The 18,656-nt window shown below is 38.4% G+C and overlaps 1 protein-coding gene across 1 annotated transcript in view; it reads right to left on the bottom strand.

Annotated features, from left to right (window-relative positions):
• The window catches only part of LOC5574404 (14-3-3 protein epsilon), a 64,962-nt gene that overhangs the window by 17,110 nt on the left and 29,196 nt on the right, over window positions 1–18,656 (bottom strand). The window contains exons 3-5 of the mRNA XM_001655061.2: window positions 1,641–1,795; window positions 1,243–1,557; window positions 979–1,159 (exon numbers count right to left, since the gene is read on the bottom strand). Coding sequence (XP_001655111.1) covers window positions 979–1,159; window positions 1,243–1,557; window positions 1,641–1,795 — 651 coding nt within the window. The remainder of the gene's footprint in view (window positions 1–978; window positions 1,160–1,242; window positions 1,558–1,640; window positions 1,796–18,656) is intronic.

Genomic DNA, 18,656 nt, shown 5'->3' with positions numbered 1-18,656 from the left:
AACCCTGGTCAAGGATAAACAGCCAAGCATCTTTTCTAGGATGCACTTAAAATCTTATTGGTAATCTATTTATTTTTTTTTAATGATTTTTCAAAGAATTTTCGATTCCTGCAAAGATCTCAACAAACAATTAAGTAACAAATCTCCTTTGAATCTGTTCAATATCTTGCGTCCGAAATCTTCAAAGCATTTCACGAGAAATCGATAAAAATATATTAGAAAAAAAAAATAACCAAAAGTTAGTTATGATACGAAGTCAGACAGTCGTTCACCTCCTGGCAATTATAGTTTCGCCTATGGTGCGTAAAATTGAACCAAACCGGTATTCTCCCAGAAGGATGGATAATCAGTTAATATCAATGGATCATTGAAGATAATTTTTGCAAGTGCTCACCGCATCAAAACAAAGGCGCCACTGTATATGGAATTTAACATTGTGACAGCATTGCTGTTCTGTCAAACACACAAGGCTACGGTGGCGCTATCTATGCTTTCCATAGCGGCCGTTTTGGATATTTTAATGATCCATTAAAATACAATTCCGATCTTCTTCAAAATTCCAAAACTTCCGACTGGTTCGTGATAAACATCAACGCCTGAGTCCTTCCGAACTCGAAACATGCGTTCTCGGAGCTGCTTGAAGCATGGACTGTTGGCCTTTCAAAATCTACTTTTCAAATTAAAAAAAAAAACATCAATATTTGAAGAAAGTTGTGGTGAAACTTCAAAACTATTGAATACAAAAATCGCAGTAAATGTGTACTAAGATTACTCTAAACGAAATATGTCATGAAGTCGTAACATTCGGGTTTTATCGCAATTAAATCCAAAATAGGCCCGCAGGCTTAAGTTTGGTGATCGCTTTGTAGCTTTGACATACAACGTAACTCATTATTTATAAGATTAGGGTTCTAAGAGAAATGGTACTCATTGGCTATGCGCTGCATATGTTGGTTAGAATTAAAGATTAACACTCACCGTCACCCTGCATGTCGGATGTCCATAATGTAAGGTTATCCCGCAGCAGCTGCATGATTAACGTAGAATCTTTGTAGCTTTCCTCGCTGAGGGTGTCCAGCTCGGCGATTGCGTCGTCGAATGCGGCTTTCGCTAGGCGGCAGGCACGGTCCGGCGAGTTCAGGATTTCGTAGTAGAATACCTAATTAATGGGACAAGCAATAAAGAAAACCGATTAGTTACCAGTACGCTGTCGATTGCATCACACATCAACTGGATACTTACTGAGAAGTTGAGAGCCAGTCCCAGCCGGATTGGGTGCGTTGGTGGAAGGTCAGTCATTGCGATGTCACTGGCGGCCTTGTAGGCAACGAGCGAGTGTTCGGCGGCATCCTTACGATCGTCACCGGTGGCGAACTCGGCCAGGTAGCGGTGGTAATCTCCCTTCATTTTGTAGTAGAACACCTTGCTCTCGCCGGTCGTCGCGCACGGGATCAGATGTTTGTCGAGTACCTGGAGGATGTCGGAGCAGATGTCTCGCAGTTCCTTCTCGACTTGTGAGCGATAGTTTTTGATCATCTCCAGCTTCTCTTCGATGCCCTGCGGAGAAATCAGAACCGATTGAAGGAAATCCGTAAATTGGGCCTGCGTTTCGAGGAGGCACCCGGGGTCGGAATTCTTACCTTGTTTTCTTCCTTCTGTTCGATGGAGGAAATTATCCGCCAGGAGGCACGTCGTGCTCCGATGACATTCTTGTAGGCGACCGAGAGGAGATTCCTCTCTTCGACTGTGAGTTCCACGTCCATGGAAGCAACCTTCTTCATTGCTTCCACCATTTCTGTAAGAATATAAGAAGAAAAAATATGTTATATATTATATCCTTTTCCTAGACGTTGAAGAACAGGTCGGTCAGACATCCTTCTTTATGAGAAGAGCTTTCTTCCTTTTTTCTGATACCCAGAGAAATGTGTGAAAATATGTGGCAGCATGCTAACAGAATTTGCCTTCGGGGAATTTCAAGGTACCACCAAGCAGAGCAGAAGATTCACGATGTAAAATTTATATGCGAGGAAAACACGTGGAGAGGTCACGTACACTCACAGCGAATATCGATTTTTGTTTCAGGGCATCATATGCTTTCTGGCTCAGGCTGACACATGGTCTTGCGAGTCATTTTCTTCTGGATTACCGTTTAGAAATGAATGTTCCACCATCTTAATGGAATACTAAATAATACCGAAATAAATAATTGCCTTCCGGTTATGTCGAAGCAAATTGATCTTTCTACTTACAGTCAGGCCTCCTGTAAGACACTGTCACCCATATTTCTAAAACCGCAATTTCTCAGAAAATATGATAATCGATTATACACTCTCAACCTTTATCCTTTTAACCTTTGAAGTTTATCAAAAAATCTAATGATGAATATGTATGAATGCCTTAAAGAATATCTTATGAAAAATACCAAAAAATCGCAGAATTATGTAGACTGGAATCGACCAAGAACGTTGAGATAGCTGAACACGTGACTAAAACACACGACCATCAACGCTTAGAAACTTTATGCTGTTAATGTCTGTTGCTTTATTCTGCCATAATTTGAACTTATGAAATTCAATCATATCGTTTTTATTATTATGTTATTATGAATTTTTCATATCAATTTGTTTGATTGTAAGACATCTGAGAAACAGCGATGGGTATAAAGTGGGTGGAAAGGACTAATAGAAGACCCGACTGTATATGGAAAAGTTACCGGTTGGCATAGCACCCCGTTATATGTTCGTGCCATATGGCGGCGGCGAGGATGATGTAATGAACCATGTCGCGTTTGTCCAATATAACAAGCACCTAATACATACACACCTGACTGCCCCTTACTCCCGGCACAATTATAGAATGAGCCAGAAGAACACTTTTCTCCACCATTCGTTGAAAAGCATTTCCAGTGGCATGTCCATCGGCAGTTGTGCCCTTCCCTTTCGTGGAGGAGAACAAGCATTACGATACTCATTATTGTCGTCAAAAACCTACAATAGTGCGGCTGCTGAGGAACCGCGTACTGACTGGTCAGCCTCGGCCCAACTACCGACCGATGGCTGTTGACAATTTTTTGCTCATTCATTCACATTCATCCATACAAGGAATTACAAACTCGGTCATTGCTGTTATACACTCGTCATCCATCCAATCCAGCGAGGAAACACCGCCCACCTTGGGCTCGAATCGGAAGAGTAGGTTGATGTCGCGCTGTTTCACGCCCCGTGTACCGTAGAGAGTAGGATACCCTTCCAATCCAACATGTTCAACGGTACAGCGCCGTAAAGCTACAAAGGTGTGGGTCGTACCCCGAACAGAAGTTTTGCGAAATTGAAAAAGAGATGCAAGCTTGATTTGGCGGAACAATTAACAATGCGCGTGATGGCTTGGTTGAGGGAAATGTCGACAGTGGAGCACGAGAAAAAACGAGCAGTGTGAATTGAAAAACTACTAAAACAGGTTTGCAGGGCTTGAAATTTCGGTCGAATCGAACACCAAATGTTTAAAAAAATCGAAGGGTACACTTAAAACGTTGTTCTTGATCATGAACTCTCTTCTTTTTATTGTCTATCGACACTGTGGGCTTTCAGATTTCCGTTCAATTTGTGTCTTCAGTTTATTAGTCCCTCCATATTTTCATACTGTCTTGCTTTCAGGAGTTTCAATCATTCGATTTCTTCATTCTGTTGCCTAGTTTTTCTGATTGATTTGATACTTTTTGATGCTTGGTCTTAACTACAATTCGATATATTCGTCATCTATTTTTTTTTTTATTTTAATTATCACATTTTTCATTCTTCTTGTGTTGTACTATCTATTATCTTTCCAGTTCTTCGATACATTCTGCGTTTCAATGTTTACCATTTCGATCTTTTTCGCCTGCGTTTTATTCATTCAAACTTGATAGCATTCGGCCTTTCTTATCTCAAATCAATCTTTAACTATAAGAAAAATTGAAAATGCTGTCTTTCTTATGTCTTCTGCTTATTTTACAAGCAGTCCGTGCACTTGGTGGCTTTTGTGCCGAGTATCAAAGAGTTTCTGTAGCTATACTTCTTCTTCTTCTTTCTGGCGTTACGTCCCAACTGGGACAAAGCCTGCTTCTCAGATTAGTGTTCTTATGAGCACTTCCACAGTTATTAACTGAGAGCTTTCTTTGCCGATTGACCATTTTTGCATGTGTATATCGTGTGGCAGGTACGAAGATACTCTATGCCCTGGGAATCGAGAAAATTTCCTTTACGAAAAGATCCTCGACCAGCGGGATTCGAACCCACGACCCTCAGCATGGTCATGCTGAATAGCTGCGCGTTTACCGCTACGGCTATCTGGGGCCCCCAGCTATACTACAGAAACTATTTAATAATTGAACTATTATTGAGACAAACACCAAATTATACTGTTGATAATATTTATTCTGAAAGAAATCCTGAGAACCATTGGACAGAATCGCTACAGGAATGTACACACTTAAAATTTGTTCGCGAGCTCGGCATTTGAAATTGCTGAGTTAACTCGGCTTTCGAGCATGTTGCTGAAAACTCAGCTAAAAAATAATTGTAACCGAGTCTCGGCAACACGTGAAACTGAAATCTCGGTTAACTCTATATTTTAGCCGTAGCTCGGCAACATTGTGTGCCGAGCATATACGTTAACAATGTTTTCAGCGAACTCAGTTTTATTGAATGCTGATATATCGGTTTTCCACCTGAGTTTACCGAGACTCTCAGCATTTTGTTTGACAATCTGCCATCTTGTTTTTTCTTCATATTCGGTCTTGTTTCGGTCTTGTTTCTACGTAAAAAAGTAGTGAAAATATTGCGTATAAGTTTTGTAAAATGAATCAAACGCTGGTAAGGAAGTGAGATTGTACAAAGCAAATTCTTCAGTAAGTACGCTCAATGATTTTTTGTGTTATTTTTAGGGCTCAATGTCTATACCCGATAGGTACATTTTCTGTCGATAAGCAAACATAGGATACTTAGGAAAATCCCAAAGAGACGATTATAAACATATCCGTATATGATTTACTACTCAAAAATATAAATGCAAAAAAAAATATTAAAATCAATAATGATTGTTTTCAAATTTTGCTGAGATTTCAGTTTATGTGATGCCGAGATTTTCAGTTAAACACAGAAACTAGCACCTCTCACATAAACCGAGTAAATCAGTTACATCTATTTAACCGAGATGATAGCCGAACGCTCGGCTGTGCGGATCTCGGTTTTCGAAAGCCGAGATTCGGCATTTTATTCTAAGTGTGTATAAAGCAAAAATTGGAAATAGATATTACTGTAGCATTTTCTAGTAGAATCTTCAAATAATTTTCTTTGGAAAATCCACTAAAAGTTAAATCGAAAAGGGACATAGTTGGTTGCAGCAGTCAAGAGCTGGTAAATGTCATGAATATCACGTGACTTTGACAATATTGGATATTGCTTATATGACCCTGGGGCCCAGATAGCCGTAGCGGTAAACGCGCAGCTATTCAGCAAGACCAAGCTGAGGGTCGTGGGTTCGAATCCCACCGGTCGAGGATCTTTTCGGGTTGGAAATGTTCTCGACTTCCTAGGGCATAGAGTATCTTCGTACCTGCCACACGATATTACGCATGCAAAAATGGTCATTGGCATAGAAAGCTCTCAGTTAATAACTGTGGAAGTGCTCATAAGAACACTAAGCTGAGAAACAGGCTCTGTCCCAGTGGGGACGTAACGCCAGAAAAGAAGAAGAGAAGAATATCACCCTACGTCGTGGGAAAAGCCTACGAATTATCAGTTGGCAATATTTGCCGATACGATAATTCGCATGGGAAAGCGCTATAAGCATTTTAAGTTTTCTGAAATTTTGACATTTAACAGCACTGCACAGTGGGACTGATTGAGGTTTTAGGAGGAAAGATGGAACTTACGCCTTCAATTGCAATTTTACGTGAAAATGATGTTCTACAAAGTTGTTCCTATTATAAAAACTTTTTTTTTGGTCGGAACGAAAATTAGGGTGGCCCTTTGTAAAAAAAGATAACCATCAAAACTTTTTTATTTCAAGGAATATTGATAAAGTTTGTTCTACAAAGTTGAAGATCGGAGAATTTTAAGCTGATTTGACAAAAAAAGTTTTTTCCTAGCTCAAAAATTGACCGTTTTAGAGCATTTTTCGCAATTGATGTAGGCTGGCCCATCAAAAATTGGTTTTGGTGTTTATTTTCATTATTAAATTGAAATTTAAAAGTTTCTCAGCAAAACTGTCTTCCCATCACTTTAAGAGCTTATTGAAACGAAAATATAAAATATAAAACTAATGGAAACAAAGAGATACAAGAGTCTTTTCGTGATGAAAATTTCATTTACTTTCTTGGACATAAGGTATCATTTATACTAATACATACGATATACGAATGCAAAATGAAAAATATAGCAAAAAAGCTCTCAGCTTAAAATTGTTAAAGTGCTATTAACAAAAATAACCTGAGAAGTATGATCTGTTCCAGTGGGGACGCAAACCAAAAAAAAAAAATGATACAATTTTTAACTGATGGAAAGTTGACGACTTTTTAATAACAAAAAATACATTTTTATATGTTTGTATAGTTGGGGAAACAAAACGAATTGTGTTGGCATGACGATAGTGTTTGTCAGCCTAAAATAAGAATAAAAATCATATTATTCTTCTGCGGATCTGTTTGTTCATGTTATGACTGGTTCATATGTTATTAATCGTTAATAAATCTGTTATTATAAAAGCATCTCCCAAATAAACTACAAGGTTCAATTTTCTGACATGGCTATCTCTAAACTATTGCCTTAATTAATCAAAACAACTATACTTGATCAAATAATGCACATAGTTATTCTCCTTGATCTAGGCTGGAAAGTCAGCGTCATAATCAGAAATCGTACTCTAATAATGTACCGTTTCAGATACGATATATCTCCTACGGTGGACAAATCACTTGTTAACAGATTTGCGGTAATTAAGCATTCGTTACATCCAATCAGAATGTTTCTCAAAGAGCCTGGCAAATCCCCAAAAAGAAATGTTCGGAAGTTTAGGAGGAGCCATGTCAGGAAATTCAACCGGGCGGTAAATTTAGAAGATATTTTCAAACGACTTATCTCCTTATTTTTATTGCTTAACTCCTTTGACTCTATTTAGAAGTACGTATATAAGAATATGAAACAAAATAGTTTGAATTCATATTTAAAGCCGAAAGATAATTATTGTCATGCAAAAAAAAAAAATCTTTTGATTTGCCCCAGTTACATCTACATGTTAAAAACGTTGTTTTTCATAAAAAATGATTATAACTATTCACCGTAAAAATTGTACAGGCCTCAAAATATGCGTTTCAATCGGCTCTTAAGACAAAGGGGAGACAACTTGGCTGAGAAATCTGAAATAAAAAAAGTAAAACACAAAAACCTATTTTTGATGGGCCACCCTACATCATTAGCGAAAAATGCTTTAAAACGGTCAATTTTTGAGCTAAGAAAAAACTTTTTTTGTCAAATCAGCTTAAAATTTTCCGATCTTCAACTTTGTAGAACAAACTATATCAATATTCCTTGAAATAAAAAAGTTTTGGGTTATCTTTTTTTACAAAGGGCCACCCTAATTTTCGTTCCGACCAAAAAAATTGTCTTTATAATAGGAACAACTTTGTACAACACCATTTTTACGTAAAATCGCAATTGAAGGCGTGAGTTCCATCTTTCCTCCTAAAACCCCAATCCGTCCCACTGCACTATGGTCCAGGAATCAGTTTTACGCGGAAAGATGCATTTTGAGCTTTAGAATGAAACATTAGACAAAAACGGTCTTCTACAAAGTTGTTTGTATTAGTAAGGTCCTTTGTTTGGTGTTATTTAAAATTAGGGTAGACCACATTTTCATAGAAATTGTGTAACTAACTTTCTTATTTGTAGAAATTATACTATACATGCTTCAGCAAAGTTGTAGACCATTCAATTTCAAGCAACTTTGCCAAAAAAAGTTTTTTTTATTTCTCTTAAATTGACCGATTTAGAGCTATTTTACTACGGTGACATAGGGTGGTCCGAACAAAATTGGTTTTCTGGCTCTAGAGTTTTCAATTCAAATTTCTCATCAAAGTAGTCTATGAAACACTTTTAGAACTTTGAAAAATGCGTAGTTTAGTGAGTGAAGAAACTCGCTATCTCTTTCCGTTGGGGAGTTATTATTGTTTTTCTCTCAAAAACATGCCTATTTCGATTGTGAATATTTCTGATTGGGGCAAACATAAAAAATATCTTTTGAAGGCATTTAAAAGACAAAATAAAATTGTAAATTATATAAAAAAAATTACAGATGTGTTATTTTTGTAACTCTAATAAAACACCTTGAAAATCAAATATTTTGAACTAAAATAGATATCAACAATATTTTTGCATGAAAATTTGCGTTTTGTTAAGTTCTAAAAGTCGTTCATAGACGACTTTGACGAGAAACTAATATTAAAAACACTAGAAGTGAAAAACTGATTTTTGTTGGACCACCCTTTGATGATTAGGAAAAAATGCTCTAGATTGGTCAAATTTTGAGCTACAGAAAAACTTTTTTTGGCAAAGTTGGTCAAAATTACAAGTTCCACCGCTTTGCCCAAGAGTATATACCAGTATTTTTGCAAATAAAAAAGTTGATTATTTGATTTGTGTGAAATTGTGGACCACCCTAGTTTTGAATGACTCAGTATGAAAGCCTACATTTTTATAAACAATTTTGTAGAAGATCATTTTTGTCTAAAATTTTATTTTCATGCTCAAAATGCAAAATAATAAAGAAATACATACTATGAAAATCTTCAAAATAGTTTTAAAGCCCTATCTTTCTTATTTTAGATTTCTCGTCAAAGCGGTCTATGAACGACTTTTAGAACTTAACAAAACGCAAATTTTCATGCAAAAAGATTGATGATATCTTTTTTAGTTCAAAAGTTATTAAAGTTTTTCTGCTTAAAATCATTTGTTTTTAAGGGCATTTTATTAGAGTTACAAAAATAACACATTTGTAATTTTTTGATATAATATACAATTTTATTTTGTCTGTTGAATGCCGTCAAAAGATATTTTTTATGTTTGCCCCAATCAAAAATATTCACAATCAAAGTAGGCATGTTTTTGAGAGAAAAACAACAATAACTCCCAAACGGAAAGAGATAACGAGTTTCTTCACTCACCAAACTACGCATTTTTCAAAGTTCTAAAAGTGTTTCATAGACTACTTTGATGAGAAATTTGAATTGAAAACTCTAGAGCCAGAAAACCAATTTTGTTCGGACCACCCTATGTCACCGTAGTAAAATAGCTCTAAATCGGTCAATTTAAGAGAAATAAAAAAAACTTTTTTTGGCAAAGTTGCTTGAAATTGAATGGTCTACAACTTTGCTGAAGCATGTATAGTATAATTTCTACAAATAAGAAAGTTAGTTACACAATTTCTATGAAAATGTGGTCCACCCTAATTTTCAATAACACCAAACAAAGGACCTAACTAATACAAACAACTTTGTAGAAAACCGTTTTTGTCTAATGTTTCATTCTAAAGCTCAAAATTCATCTTTCCGCGTAAAACTGATTCCTGGGCCACTGTGCACTGTGCACTGGCAGCAGTATAGGTATCTTTGATGATTGGTAGATTAATATCTGTGGGAAATTCCTGGAGCAACTTCATAAACGAATTGATTGAGATTTGTTCGAGGAATTTCTGTAGGAATTCCCGGAAAATCTTTTGCATAAAGGAGTCGGCTAAAAGTTTCCTGAAAGATTTCTCAAAACATTTTCCAGAGGAATTTCTGGATTCTTGAGCAACTTAGGAGTGAATCCGAGAGATATTTTGGAAGACATTCCTGTGAAAATAACTTGAACAAATGCAGAATATTTACATAGGACTTTTTGCAGGAATTCTCGTAGGATTGCTTGGAGATTTTCCTGGAAGAATTCCTGTTGATATCGACTGTAGAAATCGCAGAAAGAATCTTTTTAGAAAATCCTTGGGCTCTTAGTAATTCTCACATTCATTCCCAAAAGTAGAACAAAAATCAATATTAACATCGCACTGCTGAAGGATTTCCACTGAGCTGAGCATTCCTTGAGAAATCACTAGAGGAATTTGTGTACGAATCACCAGAAAACGTGTTGGAGGATTTCCAGAAGGATCCGGAGGAATCTTGGAGATCCTATTCATGGAATCTGTGGAAGGGTCGCGTATGAAGTTTTGAATCCTCAAGAATTTACACCAGGAATCTTCCAAAAACTCACTCAAAATTTGTAGTAGAAATTCAAATTTGGTTACTCTAGATATTTTGCCGTTATCCATGAAATTTTCAAAGATCCCACGCAACAATTTTAGTAGGAATTTCTACAGTAGTCTCGGAAGGTTTTCTTGACGCAAAGCCTGAGGGATCTTTTGAAAATGATTATGAAAAAAAAAAAACTTTGCTGATAGTCTAAGAGAATTCTTCGAACAATATCTGGAGGTATGATCTATCGATTCAGCAGCCTTATTCCAATTGAGAGAACCAAACCAAAACTTGTTCGGCTGAGCAGTCAGTTGTATTGTCTGTAGCCGCGGACGCTACTACAAGACTAAGAAATACCCTATTGCTTTAGATCACCTAAAAGAATTACTAACAAGCAATTCTGGGGCTATCTTGTCGACTCAAGGAGGCCTACTTTTGCCAAAAAAGAAAACAAATGGATTTAAATGTTTTGTCTTAAGTTGAACAAGCTATAACGCTTGTGAACTATCAATCATATCGCCACCTTGGCAGTCAACGTTCTGTTCCACTAATGCTTGGTCGTACCGATTTCATAGAGACGTCGTTTGTTGATGGCTAACCGAAATACTCCTATTGATGACGCCCACTCAAGTGCAGCAAATTTCTAATACGGATGACGGCTTTTTTGCTAGACGTTAGCGCGCATATGTTTGCCGTTTAGAGTGCAACGGAGCAAAGCAATTATCGGTGCGGTCCTGGCGTCGCTAGGTCTTTCCCACTCCTGCTTCTCACACAACGAGAAACTTCGGTTCTCTATTGTTTGGCAGAGGAGAGCTGCTGGCGCGGTTCCTGTTTCTTCAATGGAGCGGAAAATTAAGTGCAGAAAACGTGGAAGGCGCAGTCTGCGATAGCGGTGTCTGTGCCCAAAACTCTCGTTGGCAAATGCTAGGAATTCAAGGTATTCAACCCCATCTAAGCAGAACGTATGTGCCGTCAAAATGACGTTTTCAATGGAACAAGTAATTCCAGTTCGCGATTGTTTCTGGTTGATGAACCGAGACATATAGGAACGGGGTATTGTAATGCGAATGCAAACAACAGGTGCATCCGTTGCGTCGTCTACATACTAGTATAACATCCATCATCATCGTCAGCTGGATCAGATAACCTTGACGGCGACCTTGAACTCGCTTCCTGCACCGCCACGACCGCTCCATTAATTGAAGACTTCGTCGTCGTCGTCGGCCTGCACTTTTATTGTGCGAACAGATTGCAGATGAAATTGCTATGATAGGAAGGTGTGCGGGTATCATCAACTGGAAGCGCCAAGCCACTGAACCGTACGTACTGCTGCTGCTTGCCTGCCGTTGAACTGGTTTGTCGGGGGGTTCAAGTTGCGAATCAAGTTTTTGCTTAAGCGCATCATCATCATCATCGGCACTGACCGCTTACACTCTCGGGACGGTTCGATTTTATTGCCTTCGATGCCGATGGACGATGTGTGGGGAGCGGAAGAAACCGGTGTAGAGGTACAGATCTATTCCACTAGGTGGGTACCGCTTTGTTTCGTCACCTTCCTCTCTATGATGGAGAGAGATTGCAGGCTGGAGACTTGACGAACAACGGTTCGGTTTGAATGGCCCACTCAAATTACTTGGGAACCCGATACCGCCCGCTCCCAGCCTGGGTGTGTTTGTGTGACGTTTTCGAGTGATTTTTTGTTGTCAGGTGTGTAGTGGTATCGAGTTGACGTATTGCCGGGAGTTCGAATCTACACATACTAATTAAACGGGGGTACGTACTAACACAGCGATTGGAGTCTGGCTGACATGCGATGGAGCTTTCCGAGTGGGTGGTGGTAACGGAGAATGAGAATACCTTACGCGAAGGACAGTCTTCTTGGGAAGGTTTGACTAACTTTTTTGAGGATTAACGTATCCCGTCAGACAAAGTTTGTGTGATGTAAATTAAAATCACATTAATTCGAGGGGCCGTTCCGAGATCAATGAATTAATTTTATTGTTTGTAAGCGATGATGGCAACACGGTTGTCTTTGCAGATTTAGCAGCGCTTCTGCGGAGGCGATATAGCGGCAGCCGGTAAAACTCACCAATACAGCAGTCGGTTATATTACGACGCTTCAGAACAGTTTTTCGCGCTCACGACAGACACCAAGAAAGGACGGAACTAGCGATAGCCAGGCAAGGCAATGCCATTGCTGCGTCGCATGTTCGATAAGGGGAGCACAATACCAATACATCCTCAACAGTTCCTGAACGTTGACGTAGAAAAACGTGAAACGAGATTTTATGCAAATTGCCAACATTTTTAGGATTCAGAATTCCAAAAGTTTCCGCTAGTTGCACAGTGCGAAGCGGTGGTTAAAGCTTCCGTAGTTAGCTCGAATCGACTTTCTTGAGAACCAGAAAGTTCGTTGACTGACCGATGGTGAGGCAGTATGTAATGAATGAGTTCATCATTCCACAAGAACGTGCAGATGACAGCATCGCTGTCTCCAATTGCCCGTATTGGGATGTTCATCTTCAAATCATTACATAATCGCGGCAACAACTTAGCGGATGACTGAGTGCGCTGCTGTAATCACACATCGCCAGACGAGCCAAGGATGATGAATGGGCGATGAGTAGTCGACAGTGGGTGGACCCCTCGTCAGGCTTGACCTCTTCAATCATGTGACTAAGCAGCGAACGAACGACTAAAGTAAAATGCGAGTGCAAATCTCGTCCGATCATAAGAACGCGCACTCTGGCGTAGGCTTACAAAAAGCCATAAAAATTCCAGAGCAGATTGTCACGCTCCAAAGGGCCTCACTGACCTTCCCCGCCTCCATCCGTCGCGGTAAGCTTTCAACAAAGCTCCGCATCATGGGGATTGCGCTCAATGAGATCATGTGTATCACACCGCAGGCAAGGCGCACAGCAGCGTATTATCGAGACCACGCGTGTTCGGTTTGTGATTTTTTCTCACAAATATTTACACTTACGTTAGCCGATGCAAATAGATTAGGGGCGCAGAGAATGCCGCTTTTTTGTCAATTTTCAATTGCGAAACGTTGTATAATGCTCTCGGAGCCGGATCGGGCGCGCTTCTGCCTACATTCAGCGGATGATCCGCGGCTTAATGCGGTGAACTCGAGTAAACGTAGGAATAGACATGGAGGATAAGAAATACATGAATGATTCAACGCTTTCCAGGAACTCGACGATTTTTTGCTATTACAGCGGTGCAAAGCTGAGTGATGCTTTTCTGTTCTCATCTTGTTATGCATCTCAGTTTATCTACACTGGGATAGAACATGTTCTACATTTCAACTAGGAACCCACAATTGGCACGTCTGCTTGTCTGTGCTGAGATTATTCTGTACGTAGGAGACGTCTCCATTCGGACTTGGTCCATGTTTGCCCGCTGCCATAGATTCAGCAAAGGGTCTTTATCATGCTAGGCTACGCACTACGTGCCCCTTGTGTCGATCAGATTGTTTTTGAGAACCATTTTCAACGGGTTGTTTTCCAACATTCTGTTGACATTCTTCGACTACTTCGAATTCATGAGGGCTTGGCATGTTTTCTCTTAAATCCTTGGCTATCATGTCTTAGACACCTCAGCCCTCAATCGGATGAACGTTTTCGTAGCTGAATGGATTTCCTGAAGATCATGCCACTCGTTTCTATCTTCTTATCACACTTTCTAAAGCAATGTCGAACAAACAAAGCTTGTCGTACCTCGTTACGAAATTCGCTCGTCCATGATGTATTCTTCTCATAGGGGTGATCGGGGCAATATGGGCCGCCTAAAAAAAACGTCATGGAATGCATAGAAAAACAGCAAAAAATATGGTTTAAATGCAAATGACTTGTACTATAAAATGTTATCTCCCATGTTACGTCGATAAATAATGTTAACATCAACTTGCAAATTATTTCAGGAACTTTTTGGAAAACCATGTTTTTCTACGTCGTCACCAACTATATGGGGCATTATGAGCCACCCTACGGGACAGTATGAGTCACCTCATTCAATCGAATGACTTTTATTTAAAACAGTATAGAGAAGAGTTAGTGGTGAAGAGTACATTATTGGAAAGGAAATTGTATTAGCTTTACTTGAAATTATTGATTCTAGCGGCTTATTTTTTAAAGATACATAATACATAGTAAACAGACCATGTTGTACTAGTACTAAATTGCGCTACTTGGTTCAACGTATTTTCTAGCAAAGTGTTCCACTTGTAATGGTGCATAAAGATGACTATTAGACAGGCAATTAAACAAAAAAGTTGTAAAACTTAACGGGGCACCCCCTAGATATGAGCCTTAGGGTAAGGAAAATGCTCTCTCAAAATTTCAACTCAATTGGTTGCTCCACCAGCTGGCGCAATCGATATGAAGTTTGTATGGGATATTCGTTTCAAATATATTGAAAATTAATCCTATGTCACTGTTTCGTTCCGTATACTAATTGTTCGCGTCCAAATAAGCCCAGAATGACAAATACACTAGTTGATACCCTAATGAACATAATTGCAGAAGATTGTATCTGGATTTAATCTCATTTTCATTACTTTTTCAGTTGTTGAAAGTTAGGCTTAGATCAGCACTCCCGTACAGTCATTTATATGCATGCGACATGTGCCTCAGCTCGCCCAGCGTCATAGTTGGCTATGATGCGCTTAATGGTTACCTCCAAGCTAATGTTGAAGAAATACAAGCAGTATTGCATGATATACTTCAGATGGTTAAAACACCAACTTTATTAATTTTGATCATGGTACAATCTTCTACAATATTCTTCGCTATTGTATCAAGTAGTGTTCTTGACATTCTGGGTCCAATTGAACGCGATCATCAATTTTCCTGAACCAAACAGTAGATGATGTGCTGTTGCTCATATGTTTGAGCTGAAAATCCCATCTTGACTTCAATTTAAATGCGCCAGCTCATGGAACGACCAAATGAGCTGAATTTTTCAGAAAGGCTTCCTCTAACCCCAAGAAATAATCCTATGGGGTGCCCCGTGGAATCATATCATACAACTTTATTTTTCTCTCACACTGAGCTGGGCCAGTCTAATGACTATGCAGTAAAAAAATAATCTGGTATATTTAGGGAATGCATTTTTATGTTCAAAACATCGTTTGTTTTGCTTAAATCTAGGTGGCTCATTTTGCCTCGCCCCTTCATCTTGAAAATAATATATTGTTTTTCAATAATTTTGTTTACGAACAAATCTAATTTCGCTCACGAACTGTTGATTACGATCAGAAGTTTCAATGGATTGGTAAAATTTACCAGAATTATAAATATAATTGTCTTATAGGCTTAATTAAAAACTGCAAAAATTATAAGCTTTTCATGACGAAGGACAAATTTGTACATTTTTGTAAATATCTTGAGTGTTTAAACGAATATTCTTACGGTTTTTATTGTGGTGGCTATTTGAGGCATCCTTTAGCAGATCGTAACGACACTAGACATTAAAACACTGTTTTTGTGGTCAAAACCGGGGTGGCTCATATTGCCCCCATTGCCCCTACTTCAACTGCTCGCATTAACCGTCGAACCAGTAGTTTCTTTGATTCAAAGTCGCTGAAGTACTACTACCCGGTGCTGCCTATGGTAGTGGCCTGGTAGTAGCCTCCAGCCATCTTCAAGAGTGGTGACGCTAAGCTGTCCTTCCGTTGGCTACTGTGCGATCATTAGTGATGTCGGAGAAGAATTTATCGTCGATTGAAACGTGGTCGATTTGGTTTTCGATTTTAATGTCGCGTGATCTCCAGGTGGCCTTAAGGGTATATTTGCAGGGGAAGAAGGTGCTTCGGACTACCATATCATTAGAGGCTGCAAATTTCGTGAATCGTTGACCGTCGTCGTTCGATACGACGTACAGGTTGTTCTACCTGATCCAGAGATTTCCATTTCTTCAGAGATTACTCCACTAAACTCATACCTCTGAAATTTCTTTAAAAATTCGTGCTGTGATTGTCTCGAGCAATTTCCCAGAAATTGTTCTTGAAGTTCCAGTTTTTCAAGAGATGCTTTATTCAAGAATACCACCTTGTTGGGAAGTTTCTTGGAATTTCCTTGGAATTTCTTTAGAGATTTTTCCAAACATTTCCATAGCGATTTCACCACGTCTCATCTACGTATTCATCTAAGGATTCAACATTTCACTCAGGTATCACAGAGCTTCCTCCGCTCCGCTTCCTTCCTCCTTATTTCTTAGTGTTGTAGACTAAATCTAGAAGTATACAATAATGCTGATTCCTACGACAAGCTGAAATTTAAAAATTTTGCTCAGTTTGAAGGAGTTAAGAAATTTTGCTTTAAATAATTATCCAAGTTCCATAAATTCCACTCTTTAAAAAGTGACAACGGATTACAATGGCAGATTGGTGAATAAGAGCAGAACAATTTCGAGCATCTGCCAGTACTGCCGTTTTGCGGATGCTGGCTGCTACAGCTTCTGGCACCTACCACTGCAAAGGCTATTAGTGTTGGTTTCGCAACTTTCGTTTGTACTTTTCTGACGGGACATCATGGAATGACAGAGCTCGGCGACACAGAGAGCCAGCCAGCCAGCCAGTGCACCGCGTAATGGTTCGTTACTTTTCCTTCAAGCGAATCGCGTTTTCGTAACGCGTGCCATACCATACCAGACCGGCTGTTGTGCGAAGTGAACCTGAAAGGCGATGACGGAGACAAAGAGCAGATCTGCAAGCGGAAGAAATGGGGACCGAACGAAGGTGTGGTGGAGTTGCTCGTGCTGAGAAGGTCCAATCGCAATGATAACACCCCAAGGGGGAAACCAGTCTAACATGAGTAATTAGGGATCGGAGAAGTGCGATGTGTGTTTGTGTGTTGAATGTTGCGTAATAATGTGCCAAATGACAACGATGATAGCAGCCACCACGGGCCGCCTCGGGTGACACACTAGCTAACTGATAATATATGGTTGTGCCCCACAGCCCTCGGTGACTAAAGGTTGAGCTGGCTGGAGTGACGAGTTTCAACAGCTGTTGCGGTTGATGATTGCGTGGGTATTCAAAACCCTGGATATCGCAACGCATAGTTGCAATTTAGTACCCATAATTGAAGAAAACGTCATCCCAATCTTCAGAAGGTTGGTAGAAAGTGCAGGGCTGGTAAGAACTGAATGTTCTGAAATTTGACAATAGCATAGACTGACTGTACATTAGGGTGCGGCTTATTTTTCAAAAGTTCTCAAAACCAAAAATTCGTGTGCTCTACTGAATTTAAATCACATTAAAAGAGAAACCTCAAAATCTGAGCCAAAAATATTTACATTTAGAGGTGGCGCAAGCGTCTTGAAGGTGAATTTTCAAGTTATAAAAAATTACCTTCAGTGAAATAAACATAATTTTGTTATTTTCCAACCAATTTCAAATCTTTTAGCATCATTATCTTCAAAATTAAATTTATGAAAACTTTGCAGAACATCAAATTTGTCTAAAATCAAAACTAGTCATAGTTTAAAATACTTTTATACAATTTTTTACTCATTTCACTAAAAATTTCAAATTAGTTGGACCATAACTTGTTGAATACTCAATCGAATCCGAATCTTTTTACATGTTTTTGAAGCGAACTTAGTTGTTTTCAAACTGTTCATATAACACATTTTTCTAAAAAATGGTTTTGCCTAAGTTTTTCACCAAAAACTATCCAAAAACATGATTTTTTAATGAAAAAATCAAATTTCTTTTGATTATTGAAGTTTTTTCGCCAGAAATTGCATTTTTTCTATAAAACTGAAATTTAGAAAGCATCTTTCTTTTATTACGTGTTGAATAGAGCATATATTTTTCAACATATGATACTATAGTTTTGTTTCAAAATTATTTAAAAATTGTTGCAAAGTCCTTCTCAAAGGTTTAACAAATGAGAAAAACCAGTTTCAGCTTTAGAGATAATATTTAACTGGCAAAAATTTGGAAAAACTGGCATTTTTCGTTAAAAAATCATGTTTTTGTGCAGTTTTTGCTAAATAACTTGCTCAAGACATTTATTTAGTGAAATGTGTTGTATGAACAGTTTGAAAACAATTAAAATAGCTTCAAAAGCATGTAAAAAGATTTGGAATCGGTTGAGTAATCATGAAGTTATGGTCAAACAAAGTTGAAATTTTTAGCAAAATGAGGAAAAATTTGGAATAAATTACTTTTAACTAAAACTTGTTTTGATTTTAGACAAATTTGATGTTCTACAAAGTTTTCGTAAATTTAATTTTGAAGGTATTGATGCTAAAAGTTTTAAAATCGCTTGAAAAATAACAAAGTTATGTCTACTTCACTGAAGGTTATTTTTTATAACTTGAAAATTCACCTTCAAGACGCTTGCGCCACCCCTAAATGTTAATATTTTTGGCTCAGATTTTGAGG

This window comes from Aedes aegypti, chromosome 3 (assembly GCF_002204515.2).
Source record: "Aedes aegypti strain LVP_AGWG chromosome 3, AaegL5.0 Primary Assembly, whole genome shotgun sequence".
In the NCBI taxonomy this organism is placed as follows: Eukaryota; Metazoa; Arthropoda; class Insecta; order Diptera; family Culicidae; genus Aedes; species Aedes aegypti.
Note: the sequence above shows the minus strand (reverse complement) of the source record. Positions and strands in the feature narration are given on the sequence as shown.